The sequence below is a fragment of the Umbelopsis ramanniana genome (assembly GCF_025399195.1).
Source record: "Umbelopsis ramanniana AG unplaced genomic scaffold K450scaffold_5, whole genome shotgun sequence".
NCBI lineage: Eukaryota > Fungi > Mucoromycota > Umbelopsidomycetes > Umbelopsidales > Umbelopsidaceae > Umbelopsis > Umbelopsis ramanniana.
Window position 1 is genome coordinate 48,429 of NW_026252091.1, and position 22,108 is coordinate 70,536.

At 42.6% G+C, this 22,108-nt stretch overlaps 11 protein-coding genes across 11 annotated transcripts; 5 read left to right on the forward strand and 6 right to left on the reverse strand.

Moving 5' to 3' along the window:
- Window positions 1-84: 84 nt before the first annotated feature.
- On the forward strand, window positions 85-3,525 carry K450DRAFT_222731 (uncharacterized protein). Its single transcript, XM_051585947.1, has 10 exons — window positions 85-515; window positions 599-763; window positions 837-920; window positions 1,004-2,003; window positions 2,080-2,143; window positions 2,209-2,488; window positions 2,560-2,659; window positions 2,719-2,792; window positions 2,866-3,126; window positions 3,199-3,525. Exons 1-10 carry the CDS (start codon window positions 396-398, stop codon window positions 3,265-3,267), a joined length of 2,217 nt encoding a protein of 738 aa, XP_051448260.1. The 5' UTR covers window positions 85-395; the 3' UTR covers window positions 3,268-3,525.
- On the reverse strand, window positions 3,238-4,214 carry K450DRAFT_222735 (uncharacterized protein). Its single transcript, XM_051585948.1, has 5 exons — window positions 4,059-4,214; window positions 3,797-3,917; window positions 3,581-3,734; window positions 3,367-3,520; window positions 3,238-3,294 (listed from the first exon to the last, which is right to left on the reverse strand). Exons 1-4 carry the CDS (start codon window positions 4,207-4,209, stop codon window positions 3,392-3,394), a joined length of 555 nt encoding a protein of 184 aa, XP_051448261.1. The 5' UTR covers window positions 4,210-4,214; the 3' UTR covers window positions 3,238-3,294; window positions 3,367-3,391.
- A 9-nt stretch (window positions 4,215-4,223) lies between these two features.
- Window positions 4,224-5,513, reverse strand: K450DRAFT_222739 (uncharacterized protein). The gene is made up of 6 exons (XM_051585949.1): window positions 5,321-5,513; window positions 5,203-5,247; window positions 4,958-5,124; window positions 4,733-4,895; window positions 4,507-4,670; window positions 4,224-4,403 (listed from the first exon to the last, which is right to left on the reverse strand). The coding sequence occupies exons 1-5, from the start codon at window positions 5,433-5,435 to the stop codon at window positions 4,519-4,521; spliced, it is 642 nt and encodes a 213-aa protein (XP_051448262.1). The 5' UTR covers window positions 5,436-5,513; the 3' UTR covers window positions 4,224-4,403; window positions 4,507-4,518.
- An 83-nt stretch (window positions 5,514-5,596) lies between these two features.
- K450DRAFT_297063 (uncharacterized protein) lies at window positions 5,597-6,466 on the forward strand (the record flags this gene model as incomplete). The annotated part of the gene is made up of 1 exon (XM_051593656.1): window positions 5,597-6,466. The coding sequence occupies one exon, from the start codon at window positions 5,597-5,599 to the stop codon at window positions 6,464-6,466; it is 870 nt and encodes a 289-aa protein (XP_051448263.1).
- A 217-nt stretch (window positions 6,467-6,683) lies between these two features.
- On the forward strand, window positions 6,684-9,619 carry K450DRAFT_222744 (uncharacterized protein). The gene is made up of 13 exons (XM_051585950.1): window positions 6,684-6,940; window positions 7,015-7,110; window positions 7,176-7,231; window positions 7,289-7,469; window positions 7,532-7,606; window positions 7,676-7,777; window positions 7,841-8,257; window positions 8,316-8,651; window positions 8,728-8,887; window positions 8,954-9,063; window positions 9,131-9,227; window positions 9,303-9,363; window positions 9,434-9,619. The coding sequence occupies exons 1-13, from the start codon at window positions 6,712-6,714 to the stop codon at window positions 9,524-9,526; spliced, it is 2,013 nt and encodes a 670-aa protein (XP_051448264.1). The 5' UTR covers window positions 6,684-6,711; the 3' UTR covers window positions 9,527-9,619.
- Window positions 9,620-9,702: 83 nt separating this feature from the next.
- K450DRAFT_222746 (uncharacterized protein) lies at window positions 9,703-11,640 on the forward strand. The gene is made up of 6 exons (XM_051585951.1): window positions 9,703-9,909; window positions 9,977-10,213; window positions 10,286-10,523; window positions 10,597-10,848; window positions 10,911-11,456; window positions 11,524-11,640. The coding sequence occupies exons 1-6, from the start codon at window positions 9,737-9,739 to the stop codon at window positions 11,578-11,580; spliced, it is 1,503 nt and encodes a 500-aa protein (XP_051448265.1). The 5' UTR covers window positions 9,703-9,736; the 3' UTR covers window positions 11,581-11,640.
- K450DRAFT_222748 (uncharacterized protein) lies at window positions 11,585-12,354 on the reverse strand. Its single transcript, XM_051585952.1, has one exon. The coding sequence runs from the start codon at window positions 12,291-12,293 to the stop codon at window positions 11,700-11,702; it is 594 nt and encodes a 197-aa protein (XP_051448266.1). The 5' UTR covers window positions 12,294-12,354; the 3' UTR covers window positions 11,585-11,699.
- Window positions 12,355-13,310: 956 nt separating this feature from the next.
- K450DRAFT_222749 (uncharacterized protein) lies at window positions 13,311-13,754 on the forward strand. Its single transcript, XM_051585953.1, has one exon. It carries the CDS (start codon window positions 13,449-13,451, stop codon window positions 13,608-13,610), a length of 162 nt encoding a protein of 53 aa, XP_051448267.1. The 5' UTR covers window positions 13,311-13,448; the 3' UTR covers window positions 13,611-13,754.
- A 60-nt stretch (window positions 13,755-13,814) lies between these two features.
- On the reverse strand, window positions 13,815-17,878 carry K450DRAFT_222752 (uncharacterized protein). Its single transcript, XM_051585954.1, has 10 exons — window positions 16,086-17,878; window positions 15,439-16,016; window positions 15,314-15,355; window positions 14,872-15,254; window positions 14,694-14,806; window positions 14,561-14,620; window positions 14,456-14,484; window positions 14,239-14,384; window positions 13,925-14,173; window positions 13,815-13,840 (listed from the first exon to the last, which is right to left on the reverse strand). The coding sequence occupies exons 1-9, from the start codon at window positions 17,855-17,857 to the stop codon at window positions 14,015-14,017; spliced, it is 3,282 nt and encodes a 1,093-aa protein (XP_051448268.1). The 5' UTR covers window positions 17,858-17,878; the 3' UTR covers window positions 13,815-13,840; window positions 13,925-14,014.
- A 1-nt stretch (window position 17,879) lies between these two features.
- K450DRAFT_290234 (uncharacterized protein) lies at window positions 17,880-20,737 on the reverse strand. Its single transcript, XM_051593563.1, has 11 exons — window positions 20,460-20,737; window positions 20,309-20,386; window positions 19,982-20,241; window positions 19,829-19,909; window positions 19,724-19,757; window positions 19,344-19,654; window positions 19,035-19,282; window positions 18,753-18,973; window positions 18,610-18,682; window positions 18,354-18,543; window positions 17,880-18,283 (listed from the first exon to the last, which is right to left on the reverse strand). The coding sequence occupies exons 1-11, from the start codon at window positions 20,500-20,502 to the stop codon at window positions 17,933-17,935; spliced, it is 1,890 nt and encodes a 629-aa protein (XP_051448269.1). The 5' UTR covers window positions 20,503-20,737; the 3' UTR covers window positions 17,880-17,932.
- A 131-nt stretch (window positions 20,738-20,868) lies between these two features.
- On the reverse strand, window positions 20,869-21,722 carry K450DRAFT_222765 (uncharacterized protein). The gene is made up of 3 exons (XM_051585955.1): window positions 21,440-21,722; window positions 21,324-21,376; window positions 20,869-21,258 (listed from the first exon to the last, which is right to left on the reverse strand). Exons 1-3 carry the CDS (start codon window positions 21,504-21,506, stop codon window positions 21,004-21,006), a joined length of 375 nt encoding a protein of 124 aa, XP_051448270.1. The 5' UTR covers window positions 21,507-21,722; the 3' UTR covers window positions 20,869-21,003.
- Between the last annotated feature and the right edge of the window lie 386 nt (window positions 21,723-22,108).

The window sequence follows — 22,108 nt, forward strand, 5'->3', positions numbered from 1 at the left end:
ATCGTCGATAATAATAATAAAAAAAAAAAAATAGTTCGACTGTGACTGCTCACCAAAGTCAGCGATCAGGGACATTTCTGACGCCCGCTCTGCTAGACACCTTGTGCTCGATACCCCGTCCTTCTCGAGATTAGCTTACCTTCTTTGTGCATCTCTGCTTTCTTTCAAAACCTTTGATTGGCACTTACGCACCAAAATCGGATTTCATATTTACGTATCTCATTCCGTTACGTTCAGCAGTCTATCCATTCGACTTTGACGTGGCACATCCAACTGCAATCGGTTTCAAACTGACTAATACTTCTCCCGGATTACAACGTGGAACTGCTTACGACTGGAGCATAATCAAATTGTGTCATAGTAGCGTGATTAATCTGTAATTATATACATTTGCAATGGGCGACATCAAGAAGGAAGGTTACTTCTCTGTCAAGGAAGACGGCCTTAGAGCATGGATGTGGTCCAAGCGGTACGGCATATTGAGGGATCAAACCTTGACACTGCACAGAAACGAGGTATGTTGTAGAGTAAATGGAGAGCGAGGGAAGACGAAGTAATACCCTTGGTTATTAAATTTCCTTTTCTCCTTGTCAAAAAGCAATCTGGCCAATGTATTGCATTGATATTTCTGAAGGATGTGAAATCCGTTGATCGCAGCGAGACAAAAACCTATTCCTTTGACCTGGTTACAAAAGACAAGACGTACTCCATAGCCTGCAAAAGTGATGAGGAACTGTATTCTTGGATGGACGAAATATACAATGCAAGTTGTCTGGCTATATATAAAATTCTATTCCATGCTATTTTGTACTAACGCCACATTGTACTGACCATAGCGATCTCCCCTCGGAGCATCTGGACCTACAAATTTTGTACATCGAGTACACGTCGGTTTTGACCCTGTCACTGGGGCCTTCACGGTAAGTCGCTATTGAATCGCTAAACAAGGCAATGTTGGACCGGAATGGAAAAAGAAGCTAAACTGGCGCTAAATTGCAAACAGGGTTTACCCGCGCAATGGAATGCTCTCTTGAAAGGATCCAAAATTACTGCCGAAGATGCTGCTAAAAACCCACAAGCGGTATTGGAAGCACTGGAGTTCTATACTGAACAAACAAAACGAGAACACGACTTTGACATCGAACCATCCAGATCGCCTGCAAGCCCGGCACATCGTTCGCCTGATATTAGAAAGCCATCAAGTGAAAGACGCTCTCCATCTCCTTCTTTCAAAGCTACTAGAGCAGCTCCTTCACCACCATCTTCCAGATCCGACCACTCACCTAGAAGGCCACCACCACCGAGGCCAGTGCGTTCTAATGATTCGTCAGTATCAGATGTGAGTAACCAATCCAGCGCCAGCCTGGAAGGAAGAATGGCAGACATGTCAATGGATCCACGAAGCAGTTATACTAGATACCACACCCCCTCGTCTCGAGGAGATCCTAGTAGCAAAGATACCAGTGACATTCAGGTAATGTCACCTTCCAAACCTCGATCCCCACGGTCCCATAGTCCTTCGTCATCCAGTAGTTCTGCTTCTCGACCTCGTCCACCATTGTATCCAAAGGATATATCTCGATCAGGATCGACCGCTTCATACTCCCATGGAGCTGCTGTTATACAAAACGCTATGGCTCGCTCTAACAGCCAACGTGGTATTTCTCCTGGTCCATCTTCATCAAGCGAGCGAAGCGATCGACGTGAACGAGAACGGGAACGTGATGCTATGGAAAGAGAACAGGAAAGACAGCTGAGAAAACAAAAGGAACGGGAAGCTGAGCATCGTGCACGGGAACTTGAAAGAAGACAGCAAAAGGAGCGCCAGCGCGAGCGCGAGCGAGAACGGGAACGAGAGCGAGAGCGCGATAGAGAAAGAGAGAAGGAACCTAGCCGCACACCTGCTCCCGCTGCTGATAATAATGCACCGCCCGCTGCTAAACCTGTCGGTCGAAGACAGAAGGCGCAACAAATGAATGACGCTGAGATCATGGAAAAGCTTCGTAAGTTTTGGTTTTTTTTTCTGATTGACTAGCGCCGGTGCAATTGTTTGTTAATATGCGATTATTACTATTGCAGAAATGGTCGTATCTCCTGGAGACCCCAACTTGCAATACAAGAAGAGCAAACGTGTTGGACAAGGGTAAATTGAACATTTGCGTACAACATCATCTGCCTTTTGCTCACTCTTTTGTTGTGTTGTTATAGCGCCTCCGGTTCCGTTTATCTTGCCACTCAGTTATCCACTAGCTTGCGAGTCGCTATCAAACAAATGGATCTCGCCCATCAAGCCCGTAAAGACCTTATTATGAACGAGATTGTCATTATGAAAGAATCCCATCACAACAATGTGGTTAACTTTTTGGATTCATTCTTGCTGAATGGCGACTTGTGGGTCGTTATGGAATACATGGAAGGAGGAGCCTTGACCGATGTGATCGATAACAACGAAATGACAGAACCTCAAATTGCATCAGTCTGCTTGGAAGTAAGTTATCATGCAAAGGACGCATCATCCTCACCTCGGATGGCTAATCTCTGACCTCCCGTTAACACTAGACTGCCAAAGGCTTGGATCACTTACATCAACATAATATTATTCATCGTGATATCAAGTCTGACAATATTCTATTAAACTTTTATGGCCAAGTCAAAATCAGTAAGTAGTAACCTTTGTAGTCGCCTATGACGCCATTCATGTACTGATGGATCCCGCAGGCGATTTTGGATATTGTGCAAAACTCACTGATCAAATGAACAAACGTGCTACTATGGTTGGAACACCGTATTGGGTAAGCATCATCATTTAAACGGTCAATCACTCTTTGTAATATGGACACTCTGACCAGAACATTGTTCATATAGATGGCACCCGAGGTTGTGAAACAAAAAGAGTACGGCGCAAAGGTTGATATATGGTCACTGGGTATCATGGCCATCGAAATGATTGAAAATGAGCCTCCTTATCTGGATGAGGAGCCATTGAAAGCACTTTATCTTATTGCTACAAACGGCACACCTGTTTTGAAGGCACCTGAAGTACTCTCAAACGAACTTAAAGGCTTTTTGGCTGTGTGCTTGTGTGTCGATGTGAAAAGCAGAGCCAGCGCAGGAGAACTACTAGAGGTATGTATTGACCCGCCCGTCACTAGCTAGATATCTCGTACTCTTTTAACTCACTATCTGTTTTCACTCCAGCACCAATTTTTGAGAAAGGCGTGTCCACCTTCAAATCTTGCCCCTCTGCTCAAGTTCCGTAACGCTTAAACATAGATGGCTAGCGGCATGTGCTCACTACAATAACATATATTTTTGAATTGGAATGAAATCGTAAAAGAGAAAAAAAAAAGTGACTGGAAAATTTACAATTAGGTTGCTGCTTGAAATTACATTAAGCGCGATAGCTTCCTGGGCGTGCAGTATGCTTTGCCTTTACCCGGATGCTGGTGATGGATGGTTTAGCGGTGACGACAATGTGAACAGCCGAGTTGTTCCTGGTCTGCGTTTTCAAGTCTTCCTCCTACATCATTGCCAGTGAGCATGCGATTGACGGGCTAAACAGCATTTTGATGGCACTTACCATATCTTCGGGTATGATGTCGTCCACCAGCTCAACTGTTCCAGTTGTGCATTTCAGCTCCACTTGATCGCTCAATTCCACCTGTAACTTCAAAGCAAGTTGGATCGATTTTTCTATGCTTGCACCTAAACCGTGTATCGTGATGCTTGCACATCTTTTTGGAGAGATCAGTCGGTATACTGTTAAATAATGAGACCATCAAAGCGTTATACAAACTCTTGTAATAGAAGCAGCTTCTTGGCTCTGGCAAGTTGTGCAGCGAACGAACTTTTGTTGGAAACATATATATCTGTGGGTATTGTTGCTGGTCTTTGTGGAGTCCTTTTTTTCAATTCTCCTGCAAGGTCATAGTGAAAAGTTAGAGACGTTGAATGGCGATATGAAAGATCGTCGACTCTAACACGAAACACGTAATGTGATCTCAGGTGAAATGCAGTGCCAACGGAATGTACTAATATTGTCTCGATCGAGTGCATACCTTCCAGTTTGATCCTTTTCGTTGGTGGATTCCGTGAATGATCTCGATCTGGCGGCATGACTGAAAACTTCCAGTCTGTCCAATTCAATTTTTTTTTGGCAGGTAAGGAAAAAAATCTGAATGGATTTTTTGCGCAGCCTAAATTCTCCATTGAAAGTATGTATTGTTGGCTCTTCGAATTCTCTTATGGCAGGAAGTGGAATCCTACCATATGTATGGTTAGCCCGCCAATGCTTTGTTTAAAATGGTGTACTTCAACTACTTCAATAATCACCAAATTCGCAATACTAACGGTATGGTGAATTTATCAGCTAAAAAAAACCAACCCAAAATGTGCTTGAATATCTATCTAATGGGAGATGTCGGTAGTTAATACCTCCATAAGAATAAGTGTTGCTTTACACCATTCAGTTGTGAGAAATAATCTAAATAGCTTATATATAAATGCTTCCCTAGGTGCTTATATGAGGTTGCTACGATCCGTGCTTTTGTCGGTCCAATCCAGACCGTAGCGGGAGGCTGGGGGTTCGTAGTTGTTTAGAGCGTCCTCCACCTCGTCAACCGAGTTACAAACTACAAAGATATCCTTATTGTTGCCACTGATGAATTTTTCTGCAAAATCAAAAAGTTAGTTGGGAAATTCGATTGGGCTTCTATAGATACAAGATTCTTACCGCCAGCACAATGGTTGATCCATTGTGTGAATAGATCGTAGTAATTATTGGTGTTCAGCAAAATGATGGGTTTGGAGTGAATGTTCAATTGAGACCATGTAATAACCTCCAACAGTTCTTCCATCGTACCAAAGCCACCGGGAAGAGCGATGAAAGCGTCACTCTGTGAAAAAAAAGTTAGCAAATTCACATTGGTAAGGGTTATTAATGCAAGCCCTGGGGTACCTCTTCGCTCATCATTTGCTTGCGAGTGTGCATATCAGGAACGATGACCGTCTCGGTGAATTGGTTGCTACCATTTCGGTAGAGTGGAACAGGAACAATGCCTTTGGCTTTGCCGCCGCCTTCAACTACAGCCTTTGCAACAGCACCCATTAAGCCGACCTGTCCTCCTCCTGTTGACAATCACAGACAGTCCACATTATTATACAGAAGCTAACTCATAATTCTTTACAAAATGAATTTCTTACCATAAATGAGACTATAGCCCTTCTTAACCATTAAGTTTCCTAGAGCTGTTCGAGAACATTTAGTTGTTTTGCAAAATGTAGTCTCTGGGTGAATTGCATGTTCCAACATGGTACTCACCATTTGCTTGCTCGAAGTAGGACGAATCAACACTTTCATTTGCTCCACAGAACACACATATACTCTTGATAATTTCTGGTTTGGGTACCGGTTTGGTTAACGGAGGTAATGGCATGACTGACTTCTTAAACAACAAGGTCTTGTGAACAGTGGCCTTTTTCTTAACAATTGGTATCTGGAGTTCTGGATATCATGACTCACTTTGGAATGCCGCAGCAAAAATGTTATAACAAAAAACTAGCCTAAAACTGCAGGTTTGACTTTTTGTTCGGCACCATGTTTGTAATTATTGGAGCCACAGGACAAGTTGGTAGCCATGTCGCAGAATACTTGCTTGAGAGGGGCGAACCTGTCAAGATCATCGTGCGAAACATCGAAAAGGCGCAGAAGCTGAGTCAATTAGGTGCAACTGTACACGTGGGCGACATCGACAACCCTCTAGATATTGAGTCTGGATTCAAAAATGCCGATGCGGTGTATCTAATGGATCCGCCTGCATACCACGAACCAAACGTTGAAGAAATTACTCGAAAGAGAATGACGACTTTGAAAGATGCCATTGTTCATAACTCTGTGAAGAAGGTGGTTGTCTTAACTTCTGGTGGCGTACACAACCGCCATCTCGATATTGGCAATTTAAAGTATGCTCAAATATGGGAAGATGGTTTCAAAGAACTCACAATGCCTGTGACCAGCCTTAGGCCAGCTTGGTTTATGGAAAATTGGACTCCTGCTATTATGATGGCTAAGGAAAATGGTCAATTTCCAACTATGCTACGTTGTTTGGACAGGTCGATTCCTCAAATAGCAGCCAAAGACATTGCCAAAGTTGCAGCCGATATCATGGAAAGCTCATGGTCAGGATTCCAAGTTGTTGAACTGGAAGGTCCACAGAAATATTCAGTCCTTGATGTTACCAACGCTCTCTCCAAACATCTAAAAACAGATGTTCATCTAAGTGTCATTGAACGGGACCAATTACCGTCGATGCTTTTGTCCATCAATACGCATCCTAACTCTATCGATGGATGGGTTGCTATGCTGGATTTTACAAATGATATTCCACAACAGTTTGAGCATAGCGAGGAAACTGTCAAGGGGAGTACCACAATTGATGAATTTATTTCTTCGGTTCTTGGAGATTAGCAGAAACATGTTGACATAGTACCCATATCTTGGTATTCATCATCTTTTCTTATAAATATTATTTTACGCTTTCTCTCTATATTCTGCTTAGTTAGACGATAGATGGGACATTCGGTCCAGCAGGGCTGGCAATTTCACAGTATTGATTTGGACATCCGACCCCATAGCAGTGACTGACTTAGACACTGCCCAAAAAAAAAAAAAAAGTATCAAAGATCTGCTTCAACCCTCACGGCGAATCACCAATGCTGCGACCAATTGCGAGGGTCGCCCCATTTCACGCAGGATCTTCAACAAAATGGAAGCTCATACCGAGCATTCGCTGCTTTTCTACTACATTAGACAGTATACCGAGCAAGAATGACTTTGACGTCGTCGTCATTGGAGGAGGACATGCTGGAGCCGAAGCCTGCGCTGGAGCAGCAAGAGCTGGCGCAAGAACGCTTTTGATAACCCAGAATCCAGATACCATTGGTAATTAATGTCAGGATATTGCATTTTGTCGAAAATATCATTATAACCCACCGATTTTTTTGAAACAATGAAAGGTGAGATGTCTTGTAACCCCTCGTTTGGCGGAATTGGTAAGGGCATCTTGATGAGAGAAATAGATGCCATGGATGGGCTTTGCAGCAGAGTATCAGGTACGTATTGATTTCCGAGAGCCAAAAACAGAGCAGTTTTAGATGATAATCACATTCGTCTATAGATTTGTCTGGTATTCAATTCAATGTCCTTAACAAGTCCCGAGGACCAGCAGTTCATGTAAGTATTTCGCCATGGCATCAACGACAGTACAATGAAGCTGATTGAATTATGTAGGGACCACGAGCGCAAATTGATCGCAAGATTTACAAGCGACATATGCAGCATATTCTTAAGGACTATCCCAATCTCACAATCTTATCTGGAAGTGTTCACGATCTGGTTATCAAGAAGGGGGCATTAGGCGCAGATATTGCAAATGGCGACATTGGTGCAGAAGTTGGTGGCGTAACATTAGGTATGTCAATGTAAGGGTTGCTGCTTTGTGTCCCTATCGTTGGACTAATTTCAATTTTGCAGAGGATGGAAATACCATAACGGCGTCAAAGGTCGTCATCACTACAGGAACTTTCTTGGGAGGAGAAATTCATTTAGGTATGTATGGTTTTCCGTGCAAATCAAATTTCACATTTCAAAGTGAGTTCTCACGTATGCGTACTATAGGATTGAAGGTGTGGCCAGCCGGAAGAATTGACGAAAACCCGTCAATTGGATTGTCAAACTCACTGAAAGTTGCCGGGTTTCAATTAGCCCGTTTGAAAACAGGTGAGTGATATGGTCAAATGATAACGTACAAGGGCAATGTCTTACGTTGATTATGATGTACAGGGACACCACCTAGACTAGACGGCAAAACCATTGACTATAGCGATCTTCAAGTCCAAAATGGAGATAACCCACCAACGCCTTTTTCATACCTTCATGACAGTGTACCCTATGCCAACGAACAAGTCCAATGTCATCAAACAAGAACGAATTCGGATACCCACAAGATCATAGCAGATAATTTTCATCAATCAATTCATATTCGTGAGACAGTTAAAGGGCCACGCTATTGTCCATCTATAGAATCCAAAATTCAAAGATTCACTCAAAAGGAATCCCACATCATTTGGCTGGAACCAGAGGGCTTCGATACAGACTTGGTTTATCCCAACGGCATTTCCAATACCATGCCAGAAGACATCCAATTGAAGTTTTTACGTACCATCAAAGGGCTGGAAAATGTAGACATGGTTCGACCAGGTAAGTACCAATTGTTGTATGCTGTAAGCATATTGCTCTTTTCTCATATTATCTTCAGCTTACGGCGTGGAATACGATTATGTTGACCCACGTGAGCTTCGTTCAACGCTTGAAACAAAGCGTATCAAGGGTCTTTACCTTGCTGGACAAATCAATGGAACAACTGGCTACGAGGAAGCTGCAGCTCAAGGTATCATTGCTGGCGTAAATGCTGGTCTTTCGTCACAAGACAAAAACCCATTGATTCTTGATCGAGCAGACGGATACATTGGTGTTTTGATAGACGATCTTATCACCAAAGGTGTAGAAGAACCATACAGAGTATTCACTGCAAGAGCAGAATATCGACTTTTGCTTCGAGCAGATAATGCAGATACACGTTTGACGGAAAAAGGTAACGTGTCGAACCCGTTACGAATCTCGCATGGAAGCAAACACTTTCATTGTCTAATCCTTAATATTACATTCAGCTCACCATGCTGGAATCGTGAGCAAAGAGCGATGGAATCGATTTTCGGCTTCTAATCAAGAGCTCAATGGTGCTTTAGAAGTAATGGAAAGCACTTCACTTTCTCCTGAGAAATGGTCAAAATACGGTATTAATGTCAATAGTGATGGTGTCATGCGCAGGTTTGTGTGAATAATGTGTATTACGTCGGATACCATACTACTAGTGGACTCACTCGTTGCCTTTAGTGCGCTGGACCTCCTACGATGGCCAAATATTACGGTTGAAAACTTCTATGAACTCGTCCCTCAACTAAAGCATTTGTCTCCAGAGAGCAAAAAGAGAGTGGAAATTGAAGGTGATTTAACGGGAACCCCAGACTACTCTATGCTGAGCTATATATTGACTTGTTTTTACTCCACCAGGTCTTTATAAACCGTTCATAAAAAGACAAGAAGTAGAAGTTTTGGCGCTGCGCCGTGATGAGGACATTTTACTCGATGTCAACATGGATTATAGCGGGTAAGCAGACCGTCCATTTGCTCAGCAGTACCATGTCATATGCTTACATATTGCTAATGTCTCGTTTGATGATAGCTTGAATAACCTTTCCAATGAAATCCGTCAAAAGCTTGCTATCGTTCGGCCGGAGACCCTGGTATGGAAAGTTGGGCTGTTAATCATATATTGTTAATTAGTTACTGACACTTTTCAATTTTGGGTTGCAGGGAGCAGCAAAAAGAATTGAAGGAATGACGCCAGCCGCCGTCTTTGTTTTGCTGAAACATGCGCAACGAAGCAGCTCACGATCTGCTAAATAAATATCATACGGATAGCATATTTGTAGAGACACTAGAATAAATGTTTGTAGAATAATTGGATACTACACAACCAGTGAGTAGCCAGTATATGGGGTTTGAAATGAATCGTAGCCATGCTGGTAATCGGTTTTTGTGACTGCCAATGGAAATTTCGCTACTGGCTGTTGTTTGCCCGTCAGCTTGCTTCACTGATCCAACTCCATTCACAGCATGTCGCCAGCAGCAACAAAGGCGAAGAAGGTCAGCAGTACGGCAAAGAAAGAAGTCAATGACAAGTCTAAAGAGTTTGAAGAATTCGAAAAGCTTCTCACTGATTCAGCAAAGCGAACAAGAGAGCTTTTCTCCACAGCTTACAGCCAAGCGGTGATGGATGAACAAGCAAGGTAAGCATCAACGTGCAAAAATGCCTAGATCACTGCAACACTAGCTCATTTCTTTCTCTTCCGTTAGTCAACGTGTTAAATTGACAACAAAGATTCACGATGAGTACGATGGGGTTCGAAAGTTGCCAGACGCATTGATCAAACAGCAGAATGAAGCAAAGAAAAATGCTACTAGACGAGCGGCCGGTCCTGCAGCACTAGCTAAGAAGACAACAATGGAAGAAGCTACTGAAGATGCAGATACTGAAATGGCTGATAGCTCTGTACAGCAACTCATAAATAGTATTCCCGAGAAATCAGACACGTAAGTTGGAATTCTCCTTTTGTTATGTTCACATATGGCCACTAAAGCCCTTTTTTCTCTTCCTTCCAACAGTGGTTCAGCCCAAGCTGGAACAGTAGCATTGAGATCGAATAATCCCTTCCCAGACATTCCAGATATTAGTGGAGGATCTCTTGTACGCCGAGCACAAGCAAGGGCCATTAAACCAGTTTGGCATGCACCATGGAAGCTTATGCGCGTTATTAGTGGCCATTTGGGTTGGGTAAGATCAGTCACAGTAGAACCTGGTAACAAGTGGTTTGCTACTGGTGCTGGCGATCGTACCATCAAGGTCAGTCATTTAATATTATTCTGTAGTTGTCAATTTCTGCTGCGTCTACTAAACCTATTCATTCACATATTAGATTTGGGACTTGGCATCAGGCACCTTAAAATTGTCACTTACTGGTCACATCAGCACTGTTCGTGGACTTGCTGTTTCATCTCGCCACCCATACCTCTTTTCGTGCGGTGAAGATAAAATGGTCAAATGCTGGGATTTAGAACAAAACAAGGTCATTCGCCATTACCATGGCCATCTATCAGGTGTATACTCCCTCAGTTTGCATCCTACATTAGACTTACTTGTCACAGCCGGCCGTGATGCCACAGCAAGAGTAAGTATCAGAAATTTGGATTGTAAGCAACCAATCGCGACGGTACTAACTAATTCATCTAGGTTTGGGATATGCGAACGAAGCATTGCGTTCACGTTTTGACTGGTCACACCTCAACGGTAGCGGATGTTAAGTGTCAGGAGGCGGATCCACAAGTCATAACTGGATCTATGGATAGTACTATCAGACTATGGGATTTAGCTGCTGGCAAGACAATGTCAACTTTGACGCATCATAAGAAAAGTGTTCGTGCTCTTGCACTACACCCTACAGAATTTGGATTTGCTAGTGGAAGCGCGGATAATATCAAGGGATGGAAGTGCCCAGAAGGCACGTTTATGCATAACTTTGAAGGCAACAACTCTATAATCAACACCTTGGCACTTAATCAAGATGGCGTTCTCTTCTCTGGTGGCGACAACGGTCAAATGGCGTTCCATGATTGGAGGTCTGGTCACCGTTTCCAATCTGTGGAGACCACTGTTCAGCCTGGATCGTTGGACGCTGAAGCTGGTATTTTCGCCAGTACTTTTGATCACACTGGATCTCGTTTGATTACGTGTGAAGCAGACAAGACGATTAAAATTTGGAAGGAAGACGAAGATGCCGTAAGTTCTTAGTCAGTATCTTTTTAATAAGCTGTAGGCCATGGCTAACATTGTTGTTCTCCCATAGACCGAAGATTCTTATCCTTTAGACTGGAGACCGACTATCAAGCGAAGACGATACTAAATAGCCTTTTGTAGTTTCACAGTTTTTGTTTTTCTTTTATTGGTGGCATTGAAATTGTTATGTACAAAAGATGATTGACTACTATTATGTTACAATGATGATATACAGTATGGTACCAATCAGACATGTTTGAGATACCCTGATCGTATAAGGGATTCTACATCTGTTCGTCGAACGTAGAATTGACTTCCTCGCTTCAGGTTCAGTACGCCGTATTCGGTCTGTACCTCGCCAGCATCTTTGAGAACGCGTACTTCGATGAAAAGATCGTCTGGTGGATCCAAACCAATACCGCCATTACCGCCCAAGTCTATCTCCATAAAATTTTGTTTATACGAAGTCATTAGCTCTGAGTAATCCTTTGCAAAATCGATTTCAGGGCCACTGAGAGCAATCCGATTGTCGCTGCTCAACACGTTGCCTTGATCCCAGATTATTTGCTTGATTCGATTGACGCGCTGGCGATGATAGGCCATCAGCACGCGCTTACTGCGCTTGACAGTCAGATGGTGCACTAGCACCGTTGTGATGGCTGATGGATTTTGCTGCAGTTCTGTTTTCATGTCGGCTTTGATTTTGTCAATGAGTGAACAGAGAAACCGAATCTCTCTGCAAATACTTCGGACAAGATCCTCATTGTATGGAGCGAGGATCTCCATTGTTCTCTTTGCCTCTTTTGCAAGCTTGTAAGCGCTGTCAGCAAACGTTGACATTGTTGCAAGATGGAGCTCGAATTGCTAGCAGCAAAGCGATTAAATTGAAAAACAACTGGACGCGCCAAAACTTTGATTATCGGGTCCAAAAATTTCAGCGGTTCCCAATAAGAAAGTCCTACACCGTGTAAGTAGTATGGAACAAAGTGGCTCCCTACAGACAGCCAAAGGAAAATACTAATGTACCACTTAGATAGCAATGCAGTTTCATTCAAGTGCTTCACTTTTGTAAGGTCAAGAAATGCTATCACGCATTGCAATAAGTACAAAGTGGAATTGACACAGTGAAAACGGGCCATTTGATTTTACAGCTATACAAGGAAGTAACGTAAATTCAAGGCTAAACGCGTCAGATGGAGGAAAGTGAGAGTATCTGGATGTATTCTCCTGTCACTTCTGCCGTTGCTGCAGGTATGTAAAAGTGCTTAAGTAAGGAAATAAGCAAAATGAATACTGACTTTTCTTGCGCGTGAAGGCGTTCAAGTTTTCGTGTGTATTGCTGTTATTTTTTCCACTTGTCTCAGTCAGCCGATAAAAAAAAAGGGGTGTCGATGCAAACCTGTATCTTCTATAGTAACGGACGGTCTTGACGTGCTAGTATCATGTCTACATATACATTCGTCACGCTGGTGGCATTGAGCTTCTCGTCTACTTTTTCACTGATTTGAAACGCAGCTAGAGGCACAGAAATTGTGAAAGGTGCTGTGCACCACTGAACATTTGGTGATTTATTTTGATCAAAACGAAAAAAGAAATAATAAAAATAACATCAACGGGGAGTTACAGACTATGCTTTCTGATATACTGACAAAGTACGCAAAAGAAAAAATTGAATAATCGCTCTTTTTAACCATTTGGATAGTCAGAACGGCTTGGAAATTGATCGGCAAAAGTTTCATAAGTCGCTAGCATGGTGTTAATATTGGATCTGGGTGGAATGACATTGGCGTATGCCCTCTTGATTTCCGACGGCATCTTATGGGTCACCCGGTGTGTCGTCGCACAAGCAGGGCACGACGGCGGCCTATAAAATCGGCTTGCAGTTTCCTTACCACACAAAATTGGATATTCCCTTCCTTTTCTTCTCAACGATAACTTTAACCATACAGCATCACTGAAGCTGGCCCATCTACATTCCTTCATCAAATCAATATCATGAGAATACTCGCTATAGTTGTAATCGCTATTACAACCCTTATGACTACGACGCTAGCACTCCCAGTGCTTGACAGCGACTTGGCGGCAAGCCCTTTTATTCACGAGCACGGGCGCTCCACCTCAAAACTAAGAAAAACCCACAAACAGAAGAAGTTATAGACAATGCATGACGCTGAGCGTTTTGAAACGACCACCACAACATATATATAAAATGTACATGAATTTTAGCTTAATTCAAATCCTGTGTTGGAGTGGATAGCTATGAGAAAAAACAAAATAAAAAACTTCCATCAGCATAATCTTCCACTGTGTGTCACTAAATGAATTTGAATGGTGTACGCTTTTACCTAAATGCAGCTTGTCCCGCATGACCGATTTCTTCGAATAGGCTTTGACAATTGAACAGATATGGTAAATTAGAATGTGATGTTTGTATTGCTAAGGAACGTGTGCATGGTCGATAGTTAACATACCCGGCAATTTTAATAGATTGAAGCTGCAAACAAAGGAGACAGCATGCTATTAGCAACCAAGTATGCATATCCACCATGTCGTTCATTTACCTACCATGTTGAACTACTTGGCAATCTCCCATCTTTAGAGTTGCCAGATGTAAACATGTTCTTGACATATTTTATGCCCGCTAAATTACTGTCTCCCGATATCGCTACGATTCGGATGGTAAATGGTGGTTGGAGATATTCAAAGCCACCTAGTGGAGGCTGAAAGTGACAAAACGATGGTCAGGTCCCACTTTGTAGGATCGGTTCCATTTGATAAAGCTTACCTTGGGTGAACTAGTAACAAACTTGAGAAACGCTCTTTTCTCCTGCGAGTTGAAGTCTTGCAATATTTGCCATAGCATTCGTATGACTGGATGTTGATCAAAGCCGCCATTCTGGTATTCTGTATGATTCCTAAGATCCGACACATCTAAAGTTTGGTTAATTAACAGCCCCATATTGTACTTTCGGGTGTTCAAGCTATAACTCGCGGATGCTTACCGAAATCGACATTTTCTCCAGAAATAACTCTACACTCAGACGTGCCATGTGTTGTTGAATTTTACCAATGCGCCAAGTACCAGATTTGAAGTAGAAGAAACATACCTTTGTAGTTCTGGAGGTGAGAAGATCCGAATCCATTGATCGGCAATGATGCTCCTAAATCTATCGACAGCAGCCATGCAAGTTAATTAACAAACAATTTACCACGCATAAGAAAAAAAAACCTTGTATCTACCCATCGATAAAAGCCTTGGTTTGCTCATGAATTCTTTGGTTTAACATGTAATCTGCCATGACATAAACGTATTCGATACGGTTGTCATTGGTGACAGATATGTTGCGCCCATTCTTCAAAATAAGGTCGTTTTTCAGAATCACCTGCAGTATTCTGGTGCTAGAAAGTTCACACTTACATATTTCAAGTCAACTGTTTTTTTCTCATTGAAGAAGTCCATATCGGCGGAAAAGGTCAGACACAAATCTTCTACATCGCCGTCATACCGCTTGACGAACCCCAAGTTTTTAGATACATCTGTATCGAGCTCTTGAAGTTGCTCCAAGAATACATTACGTCCTAGGATTCTCGCCAGAAAGAAACTAGCAAATTGCGCATCCACCAGAATTCCTTCATACACTGCCTTTGCTAAGACTTTTCCCATGAACCTAAATAGATCTAAATGATCACTTCCGTGAATGTAGGACGTAGGGGATGGGAATAGGAGGTTCTCAGTTGACGTGGCGGAAAAGAGGCCAAAAGCAGGCGAGAAAGCAAGGGCAATAAGCTGTGATATGAACTCTAACATTGCATTATCTTTAGTACTTTCTCTTTTCCCTGTTGTACACATTGAACAATACCTTTAAATGGGCCTCCCTGATCTATGCCTGCCTCCTCCGCGCCTGTGAACGATGTTAGCATTCAACAATGTTTTATCCAAAAAAGTTGGTGGCTGCTTGGATCGCCATATCATGGAAACTCTTACCTAATTCGTTAACAAACGAGACTCTGATATCTCCTTGCCAAGCTAGCTTTCCTTGCTGCGCTAGACTTTGGTATCCATCCTCCATCAAATATTGCCGACGAACCTTGATAAGACATTGGCGTCGAGGTGCCGATAATCGCTCTGAAGTAATCATGTCTCTAAAGATGTCCAAGCGAGTGGGAAACGGTATAGTGTGTGGCATAAGGTATAACACTCTCTTGGCAATGGGTTCATTATTTCGTATGCGGGCTAAGAACTGGGATGGCTGAGAGGGACGGAATCTGAAGGTAATTTGTTGTGGGAGACTGGCAAACGGTCTCGTAGAATCAGTTATAAGAATCCATGCAGCTGGGTTCTGGTACTGCCTACGAACATCTAGATCATAGAATTGCATGAGCAACCTTCTGACACACTGGAACTGTCGAAGTCGAGGCGGTACTGAGGCGCTCGTTTGGTCGTCTACTGGACACGACTGTATGAGGGCAAAATAAAACTCGTTCAAAAATGCAGCCAAATCACATAAATCTTTGACTTTGAATGGCGTTTGTTTTTCGAAGAAGTCGGAATCCTCCAAGGTCCTATTGATGAAATTCCATTAGCTACGAATAGGTAACACTACAACAATATGTACATGTGTGGCAACTTACTTGCATAAGATTATAGCTCCTTCGCAGAAACCTTTTAATGTATCAAGTAAAGCTTCAGCCTCAATGCGATCCATACTGTGCTTGGCTGCTTCAATATAAAGGGATAGACCCGCGTCTTTTGGACGGAATTTCTTCATCAATTTCCATAGGTGAGGTATTAAATGTTTAGTGAACGCAACCTTCGTCCACAGATCTTTGGTATATTCTGGGAACAATTCTGTCAGAATAAAATACATTCGAAATGCAGTCTCAGTGTCCATTGCAAGCTCGGCAAGCGGTTTTTTGCTAACACTTGATGCATCCTTGGCATCTGCGTTGGCTTCAGGTACTTCTCTCGCTTTCTTTTTGATAGGTGACGTCGAGAACCTAGATTTGAAACCAGAAGCTTGTCCAGTCCTACCAGAATCAGCGTCGTTGAATGATACAATGTCTATGAAGAGAGAATCGATAAACTGGCGGCTCCACAGATATTCAAGCTGGCCCATTACGGCTTTGTATACATTATTTGCAAGGTTGTTGTTTCGCTTTGCCTCAACTGAGCACCATGAAAAAATCGGATGATATTGTGAAAATCCTGATCTCTGCGTTGCAGATACAAACGGCTTGATCTTTTCTAACATGGTGGTTGCCATACTAGCCATATCAGACGCCTCCGGGAAATTGTCTATAGTGCTGCTGCGCAATATGAAAAGCTGATACATATTTGTCATATTTGCAACAAAGAACAAACATCCATCTCCGCCGAGTAAGTTACATAGCTCATTTGCCTTTGATCGCGCAAATCGTCCTTTTGTCACCAGTTGTAAAACCCCTTTGCTAGCAATGAGGTCTCGACAGTTCTTGTCCACTATACTCATTATGTAAGGGACCGCCACGATGTGAACAAGAAACTGATCCATTGCATTTTGCTGATTATTCATTTGATCGATCGTGTTTTCAAAAACAAATAATGCGCAGCGCACGACGGCAGTCAGCCAAAGCGTAATGCTGTTAACCGTTTTGCGGTCAGCTTCAGCGAGTATGCCTTTCGAGTATTTTGCTGCCTTTTCTCGAATCTTGATAACTTTCGAGCACCGATTAGATGCTCCGTTGTATATAAGAGGGTATGGCTTGATGTCGCCTAGGATGGCTTGCGAAATATCCTTGAGCTTTGGATTATAACCAGTCATTACCCAGTAGCCATCCAATATTTGCTCCGCGGAACTGAGGACATACGTTTTTGGGGACATGTACACCAAAAGTAGTCGAAGCTCAGGGCCAGTAAGGTATGGCGCGTCTTCAACGTCTGTGACTCTCCTCCAGCATGCATCCAGCGTACGTTGTAAGATATATTTTGCTTTGACAGAGTGTACGTTATCAGCTAGAAAGGCGTGAAAAGGAATTGTTCCATTTGTGGTTGCTGGTGTTCCTGCTCTTCTCATCTTTGTCAGAATGAGTTTACACACTTTTTGGAATCGTACTTGAGCAGCTGGTGGGGTGGGAGACTCTTTTCCATTCAAAATCCAGAACAAAGAAACGCATTTCCACAACTGCCCCGGTAGCGGTGCCATTTCGTTGTCCAGCTGCGAATGCTCATCCCAAATGTTCCAGCGTTCGACATCATACCATTCTCTTGACCGTTTCTTTGCCCTCCACCACTTTTGAACTCTGACAGCTGCTTGTGAGAGTGCTTGATCATCTTCTTTTTTCTGCCGCTCTTGCTCTCGCTGCAGTCTGGCTGCTTTATTCTTTTCAAGGAACGCTTTTTTGTTCCCGTTACCGGATTGAAACATGGTCAGAGATAAAAAAGAAATTCAAGAAATGTGTAACTCATTGTAGGTTTTATCAGCTTTGCATAAACTGCCTGTTTATGACATTTTCTTTAATGGTATTTGATCTCCTTCTTCTAAAGCACTTAGTTCTTTACTACTACGTCTTTGGGCTTGCTTGCCAAACTTGCGCGGTAAATATGTAGACGTGAGCGCCTCAGCTGATGGCTGTAATGTGTTGGAATCTGACTGTCCAGGAACCGTTACTAGTCTTGGCCAATCGACATAGCACTGACTGTTTTGAAGCATGTAGTGGAAAGTCGTGACTAGAAGCGAAAACCAAAAGGCTATGAACAAGCAAATTAAGGTTGTCGAGGCGATTCCAGAATAGCTTATCAGCATAACCCCAAATACACACATAATGGCCGAGAGTAAGACCACCAGTGGGACCTTGATACGATAATAGGTAAAAGTCAATAATGAGCCAGCTAAACGTTCAAGTACATCAACTTAGGCTTACTATATGAATTATCAAAGGTGTTTCCAAATTGTATGGACTATCCTCCCAAGAAGTTGATGATACTCGATACACACCCAAAGCTAAGTCGAACCCATCTTGTCTAGCGCCATCCATGTAATTGTTCTTGACGTATCGCATCAATGACTTGGTTAAATCTTCAAAAGCTCCAGTTTTCGTTCTCTTTCCCGTCCTATAGCCATATGATGAGCAATGCGATGTAAGGTGATGTTCATGAATCCAATATCAATCAACTTACCGGGTGTAGTCCGTTTTTAAAGCGCCTGTTCCAGAATAGCCTAAACTGATAGCATCGGCATTATCGGCCCACACTACGAATGCACACAAAAATGGCTTTAGTTTCGCATTAAGTAGTACTTTACGGACTGTTATATTACTTACCCTTTCGGTAGAGATGCATAAAATCAATCTGCTCGTCTATTTTTTCTCCTGGCCGTAATATCTGAAGCTGTTGTAATTGCCTGGATAATACCCATTTTGCAATTGCGCTCTGTACAACATTTGTTCTGTCCAGACAATCCATGCAATTAGATCTTACAACTGATGTTTGGGTTTTTTCAATAAAAGACTTGTGCGGATTTGTAGCGTTATAGTAGCAGTACCTGTGAATTGGATTAGATTTTCTTCATTGGAATTCTTCCAAACAAGGACTGGGCGACTTACCCTTGCTGTTCCAACTGACCCTCGATTTGATCGAGGAGGTTTTTAATGCGATCCCACCGCATTTTCCGGCATTCGTGATGGAAATCGAAATGAATATAAGTCAGACTTGGGTCCCCCGTATTCATTACACCTTGGGAATAAGCTTGTGCCAGGGGATACTCATAACCCTTCTTGTTCACGAGATTAACGAGTATTTGCGGTCCATATGTGGCGACCTGATCCTTGAAATGGGTTTTCATGGCCATGAGCTGCAAGACCATGTTAATTTTCTAATATGCTGTAATGGTGCTAAAAATCACAATGTCTTACGCTGTCATCTCCTGTATCGAGCCAAAGTTTTGGTGTATATCGCATATTTATAACCTGAGACCAAAATATAGGTATTGAACCACGCGTTTGGATATATGACATTTGATGTCTCCCTGTAAAGTCGTATCCTCCCACTGCATCTGAACCATCATATATCACAAGCTGTTCCGTCTCTACAAAATTCGAAACATTTCCATCCTTGTCTATACCGCGAGAAAAATAGCGTGTTCCTGCTCGTAGTCGACTTCTTCTCGATATAAGAACAAATGCGAATGGATGTCCATGAACTTGTGCTCTATTTATCGAAACAACTGTAGTGGTGTTAAGAGAAATTAATACATCTAGTATAAAAAGTTGTTTCTCTCGTGGCCAATACATACATCCTTGCACCATTGGTAAAATAAAGTCACTCATCTAGATTGGAAAGAGCATTGGGATGAGCTTTAGGGAACATCGGTATTCAGCGCTGATAACGCAGCACTTACGCTATAATTGTTGTCTTCCTGGTCATCTCCGTTCATCATTTTCTCGCACAGATAATGGTTCCAAAAAAACCTAGGATCCGCCTTATCAATCAAAGCCATTAGCAGATGAATTTGTGAGTGTACCGCATATATGAATTCCTTAGAGGCCCTTACCTGCTTCCAACCTGGATCCGGGGATGTAGACGCTTGACGTTGTAAGGATTGAGTAAGATCATATCCATACGAAAAATACATATTGTTGGTGTCAAAGTGATCCTCTAATTTTTGAAGGTATATGTTTTCCGCCTTTGCTTGATTTGGTGTCATGTTATTCCTTGTTATGGACACCACAGATACGGATTTAACGCGATAAACATCGGCATTTTTTATCGTTCCAGTACGCTCTCTATCCGTGATGACAATGACATATTCATCTGATGAATTTACCTAAGTAAGATGACAAAGCCAGGACTAACATGTTTAAAGAAGGGAAGTACTCACTGCTTTGTAGAGTGATAAAGCCGACAACACCATACACAGTTTTGCTTTCGACCACGTTGCTTGGCGGAGTCGAGCCACCTAGTTTTTTTTAGCTTGAAGTTAAAGTACAAGTGTTCCGTGAACAAGCTATCAAAAAGTACATGTAAAGTACCTTCAACCTTGATTTTGGACAACGGTATTTCTGCTGCGTCCATGTTATCGGTTGACGGACGAGAAATGACAAGTGTTTTTGGGATCTGGCCGTTATGGCCTAAATCTCGGACAATTCTAATGTCTTCATGCGCAATATGTCTGGCGGTCAAAAAAAGTAGGTGCAGAAGGGGTTATCGGTCAGAAATCAGCAACATGACGAAAGTCCATGATTATAAGTTGGCCTTACAATCTAAATTGTGGGCTATTTGTGAAATGGGCAGCCATAGTGGGAGAGGTACAAAAGCGGTAAAAAGTTGAGTTTGATTGTCTTTGACGCCGTGCGTCATAATTTTGGCTCAAAACGTTTGATACTAGCAGTTGCGGTAGTTTCAACACTATCGCAACTCAAGCCGAGAAATCAAACAACGTTACGTTCAAGGCTATTTACTAAGGATGGTTTATTATATACGTTTTGGACAAGTTATTGAAAATGGGCTACGGTACGCATTCGGTAACCGAACAATTTAGTTGTTCACGGAACAACGCGTGAATGTGTCTAAGTTCTAGTACTGAGCACTCATTTGCTGGCATGCCTTAAGGTTTTCTAAGTACCAGTGGCATTGTGCTACATCGTTGTTGTTAATTTCTAGGCATTTAGTGAATGCTTTTGCGTCTGCTTCGCAACTTGCGCCTCCAACAGATTGCTGTTGATAAGCTGGCTGTTGGTAGTCTGAATACTGCTGTTGCGGTACGCTCTGTGGCTGCTCTGCAGGCGGCTGTTCTCGGCTGCCTCCAAATAATGATGACGCTCCTCCAGTCTACGGAATAACGACTAAAAGTTAGACAAGACCCAGTCATGCCATTTTATCACGAACAAACTTACGATGGCGTGTCCAATAGAATGTCCTACAGCTACACCAGCTGCCGTGCTAGCCACTGCAAGGAATATGCTGTCAGTACTATTACTTTGACTTAATGGTGTCGTTCATCGATACTAACTTTGTCCAAACAAACCAGGTCCTTGTTGGGCAGGTTGACCAACTGCTGATGGTGGAGGTTGTGTCATAGCATGCTGCTGTTGCTGTTGAGGCGGAGGGGCACGGTTCTGTTGTTGCTGAGGTGGGGGAGCTTGTCTCGTGGGAGCAGTATGAGCCTGACGAGTTTGTTGAGCAGGTGCACGTGCGGGAGCAGAGCGTCTCTAGAAGTAGGCATTATTGGGTTAGTACTAGTTAATAGATTTATATAGGGCGTGTCAGTATAGACATTACTTGTTGGCGTGGCATTGTGAAAAGGAAAGGAAGAAGTGTTTAGTGTGGGCAGAATTGCGGAGCGCTGGCAATTTAATGGTCGTTTGTTGAAACCAAATTGAGTCAAAATGGCTTCCGATTCTAGCTGACAAAAAATTTTGGCCCCAGGATTACGTGGCCATCTCCTGCCACTGTTCTATTATTACGAGAGAAAATCGAAGATGGTCAAGTAAATAGGTAAAATAATAATTGACATGATATTGGATGAATCAGATGAATGATATGAGAATTTGTGCCTAGCTTTCTTCAGGAATATCTGCCTGTCTGGACATCTTCTAGCAAATTCTACATTTTTTGTAATATCATGAACGGCAACGTAATGCACTCCGGTATGACTCTACATCATCTTCCGTTTCATCTC

Excerpts from the sequence above, each read along its gene's own strand:
- K450DRAFT_222765 (XM_051585955.1), bottom strand. The coding sequence starts at position 21,506 with ATGACACAACCTCCACCATCAGCAGTTGGTCAACCTGCCCAACAAGGA. Across the intron at positions 21,377-21,439 it reads ACCTGGTTTGTTTGGACAAA|TGGCTAGCACGGCAGCTGGT; the intron begins GTTAGTATCGAT and ends TATTCCTTGCAG. Across the intron at positions 21,259-21,323 it reads ATTCTATTGGACACGCCATC|ACTGGAGGAGCGTCATCATT; the intron begins GTAAGTTTGTTC and ends GTTATTCCGTAG.
- K450DRAFT_290234 (XM_051593563.1), bottom strand. The coding sequence starts at position 20,502 with ATGGACGCAGCAGAAATACCGTTGTCCAAAATCAAGGTTGAAG. Across the intron at positions 19,910-19,981 it reads CGGATCCAGGTTGGAAGCAG|GCGGATCCTAGGTTTTTTTG; the intron begins GTAAGGGCCTCT and ends TTGATTGATAAG. Across the intron at positions 18,974-19,034 it reads GGTCAGTTGGAACAGCAAGG|GTACTGCTACTATAACGCTA; the intron begins GTAAGTCGCCCA and ends TCCAATTCACAG.
- K450DRAFT_222739 (XM_051585949.1), bottom strand. The coding sequence starts at position 5,435 with ATGCCATTACCTCCGTTAACCAAACCGGTACCCAAACCAGAAATTATC. Across the intron at positions 5,125-5,202 it reads GGGCTATAGTCTCATTTATG|GAGGACAGGTCGGCTTAATG; the intron begins GTAAGAAATTCA and ends TGTCAACAGGAG. Across the intron at positions 4,671-4,732 it reads GATCAACCATTGTGCTGGCG|AAAAATTCATCAGTGGCAAC; the intron begins GTAAGAATCTTG and ends TTGATTTTGCAG.
- K450DRAFT_222731 (XM_051585947.1), top strand. The coding sequence starts at position 396 with ATGGGCGACATCAAGAAGGAAGGTTACTTCTCTGTCAAGGAAGACGGC. Across the intron at positions 2,660-2,718 it reads TTATGGCCAAGTCAAAATCA|GCGATTTTGGATATTGTGCA; the intron begins GTAAGTAGTAAC and ends TGGATCCCGCAG. Across the intron at positions 2,793-2,865 it reads TGGTTGGAACACCGTATTGG|ATGGCACCCGAGGTTGTGAA; the intron begins GTAAGCATCATC and ends TTGTTCATATAG.
- K450DRAFT_222735 (XM_051585948.1), bottom strand. The coding sequence starts at position 4,209 with ATGGAGAATTTAGGCTGCGCAAAAAATCCATTCAGATTTTTTTCCTTA. Across the intron at positions 3,918-4,058 it reads GAAAAGGATCAAACTGGAAG|GAGAATTGAAAAAAAGGACT; the intron begins GTATGCACTCGA and ends ATGACCTTGCAG. Across the intron at positions 3,521-3,580 it reads ACATCATACCCGAAGATATG|GAGGAAGACTTGAAAACGCA; the intron begins GTAAGTGCCATC and ends GCAATGATGTAG.
- K450DRAFT_222748 (XM_051585952.1), bottom strand. The coding sequence starts at position 12,293 with ATGTCAACGTTTGCTGACAGCGCTTACAAGCTTGCAAAAGAGGCAAAG.
- K450DRAFT_222752 (XM_051585954.1), bottom strand. The coding sequence starts at position 17,857 with ATGTTTCAATCCGGTAACGGGAACAAAAAAGCGTTCCTTGAAAAGAAT. Across the intron at positions 16,017-16,085 it reads GGAGCTATAATCTTATGCAA|GACCTTGGAGGATTCCGACT; the intron begins GTAAGTTGCCAC and ends TTTCATCAATAG. Across the intron at positions 14,807-14,871 it reads AAACAGTTGACTTGAAATAT|AATGGGCGCAACATATCTGT; the intron begins GTAAGTGTGAAC and ends CTTATTTTGAAG.
- K450DRAFT_222744 (XM_051585950.1), top strand. The coding sequence starts at position 6,712 with ATGCTGCGACCAATTGCGAGGGTCGCCCCATTTCACGCAGGATCTTCA. Across the intron at positions 7,232-7,288 it reads CCCGAGGACCAGCAGTTCAT|GGACCACGAGCGCAAATTGA; the intron begins GTAAGTATTTCG and ends TGAATTATGTAG. Across the intron at positions 9,064-9,130 it reads AAAGAGAGTGGAAATTGAAG|GTCTTTATAAACCGTTCATA; the intron begins GTGATTTAACGG and ends TTACTCCACCAG.
- K450DRAFT_222749 (XM_051585953.1), top strand. The coding sequence starts at position 13,449 with ATGAGAATACTCGCTATAGTTGTAATCGCTATTACAACCCTTATGACT.
- K450DRAFT_222746 (XM_051585951.1), top strand. The coding sequence starts at position 9,737 with ATGTCGCCAGCAGCAACAAAGGCGAAGAAGGTCAGCAGTACGGCAAAG. Across the intron at positions 9,910-9,976 it reads GTGATGGATGAACAAGCAAG|TCAACGTGTTAAATTGACAA; the intron begins GTAAGCATCAAC and ends CTCTTCCGTTAG. Across the intron at positions 11,457-11,523 it reads GGAAGGAAGACGAAGATGCC|ACCGAAGATTCTTATCCTTT; the intron begins GTAAGTTCTTAG and ends GTTCTCCCATAG.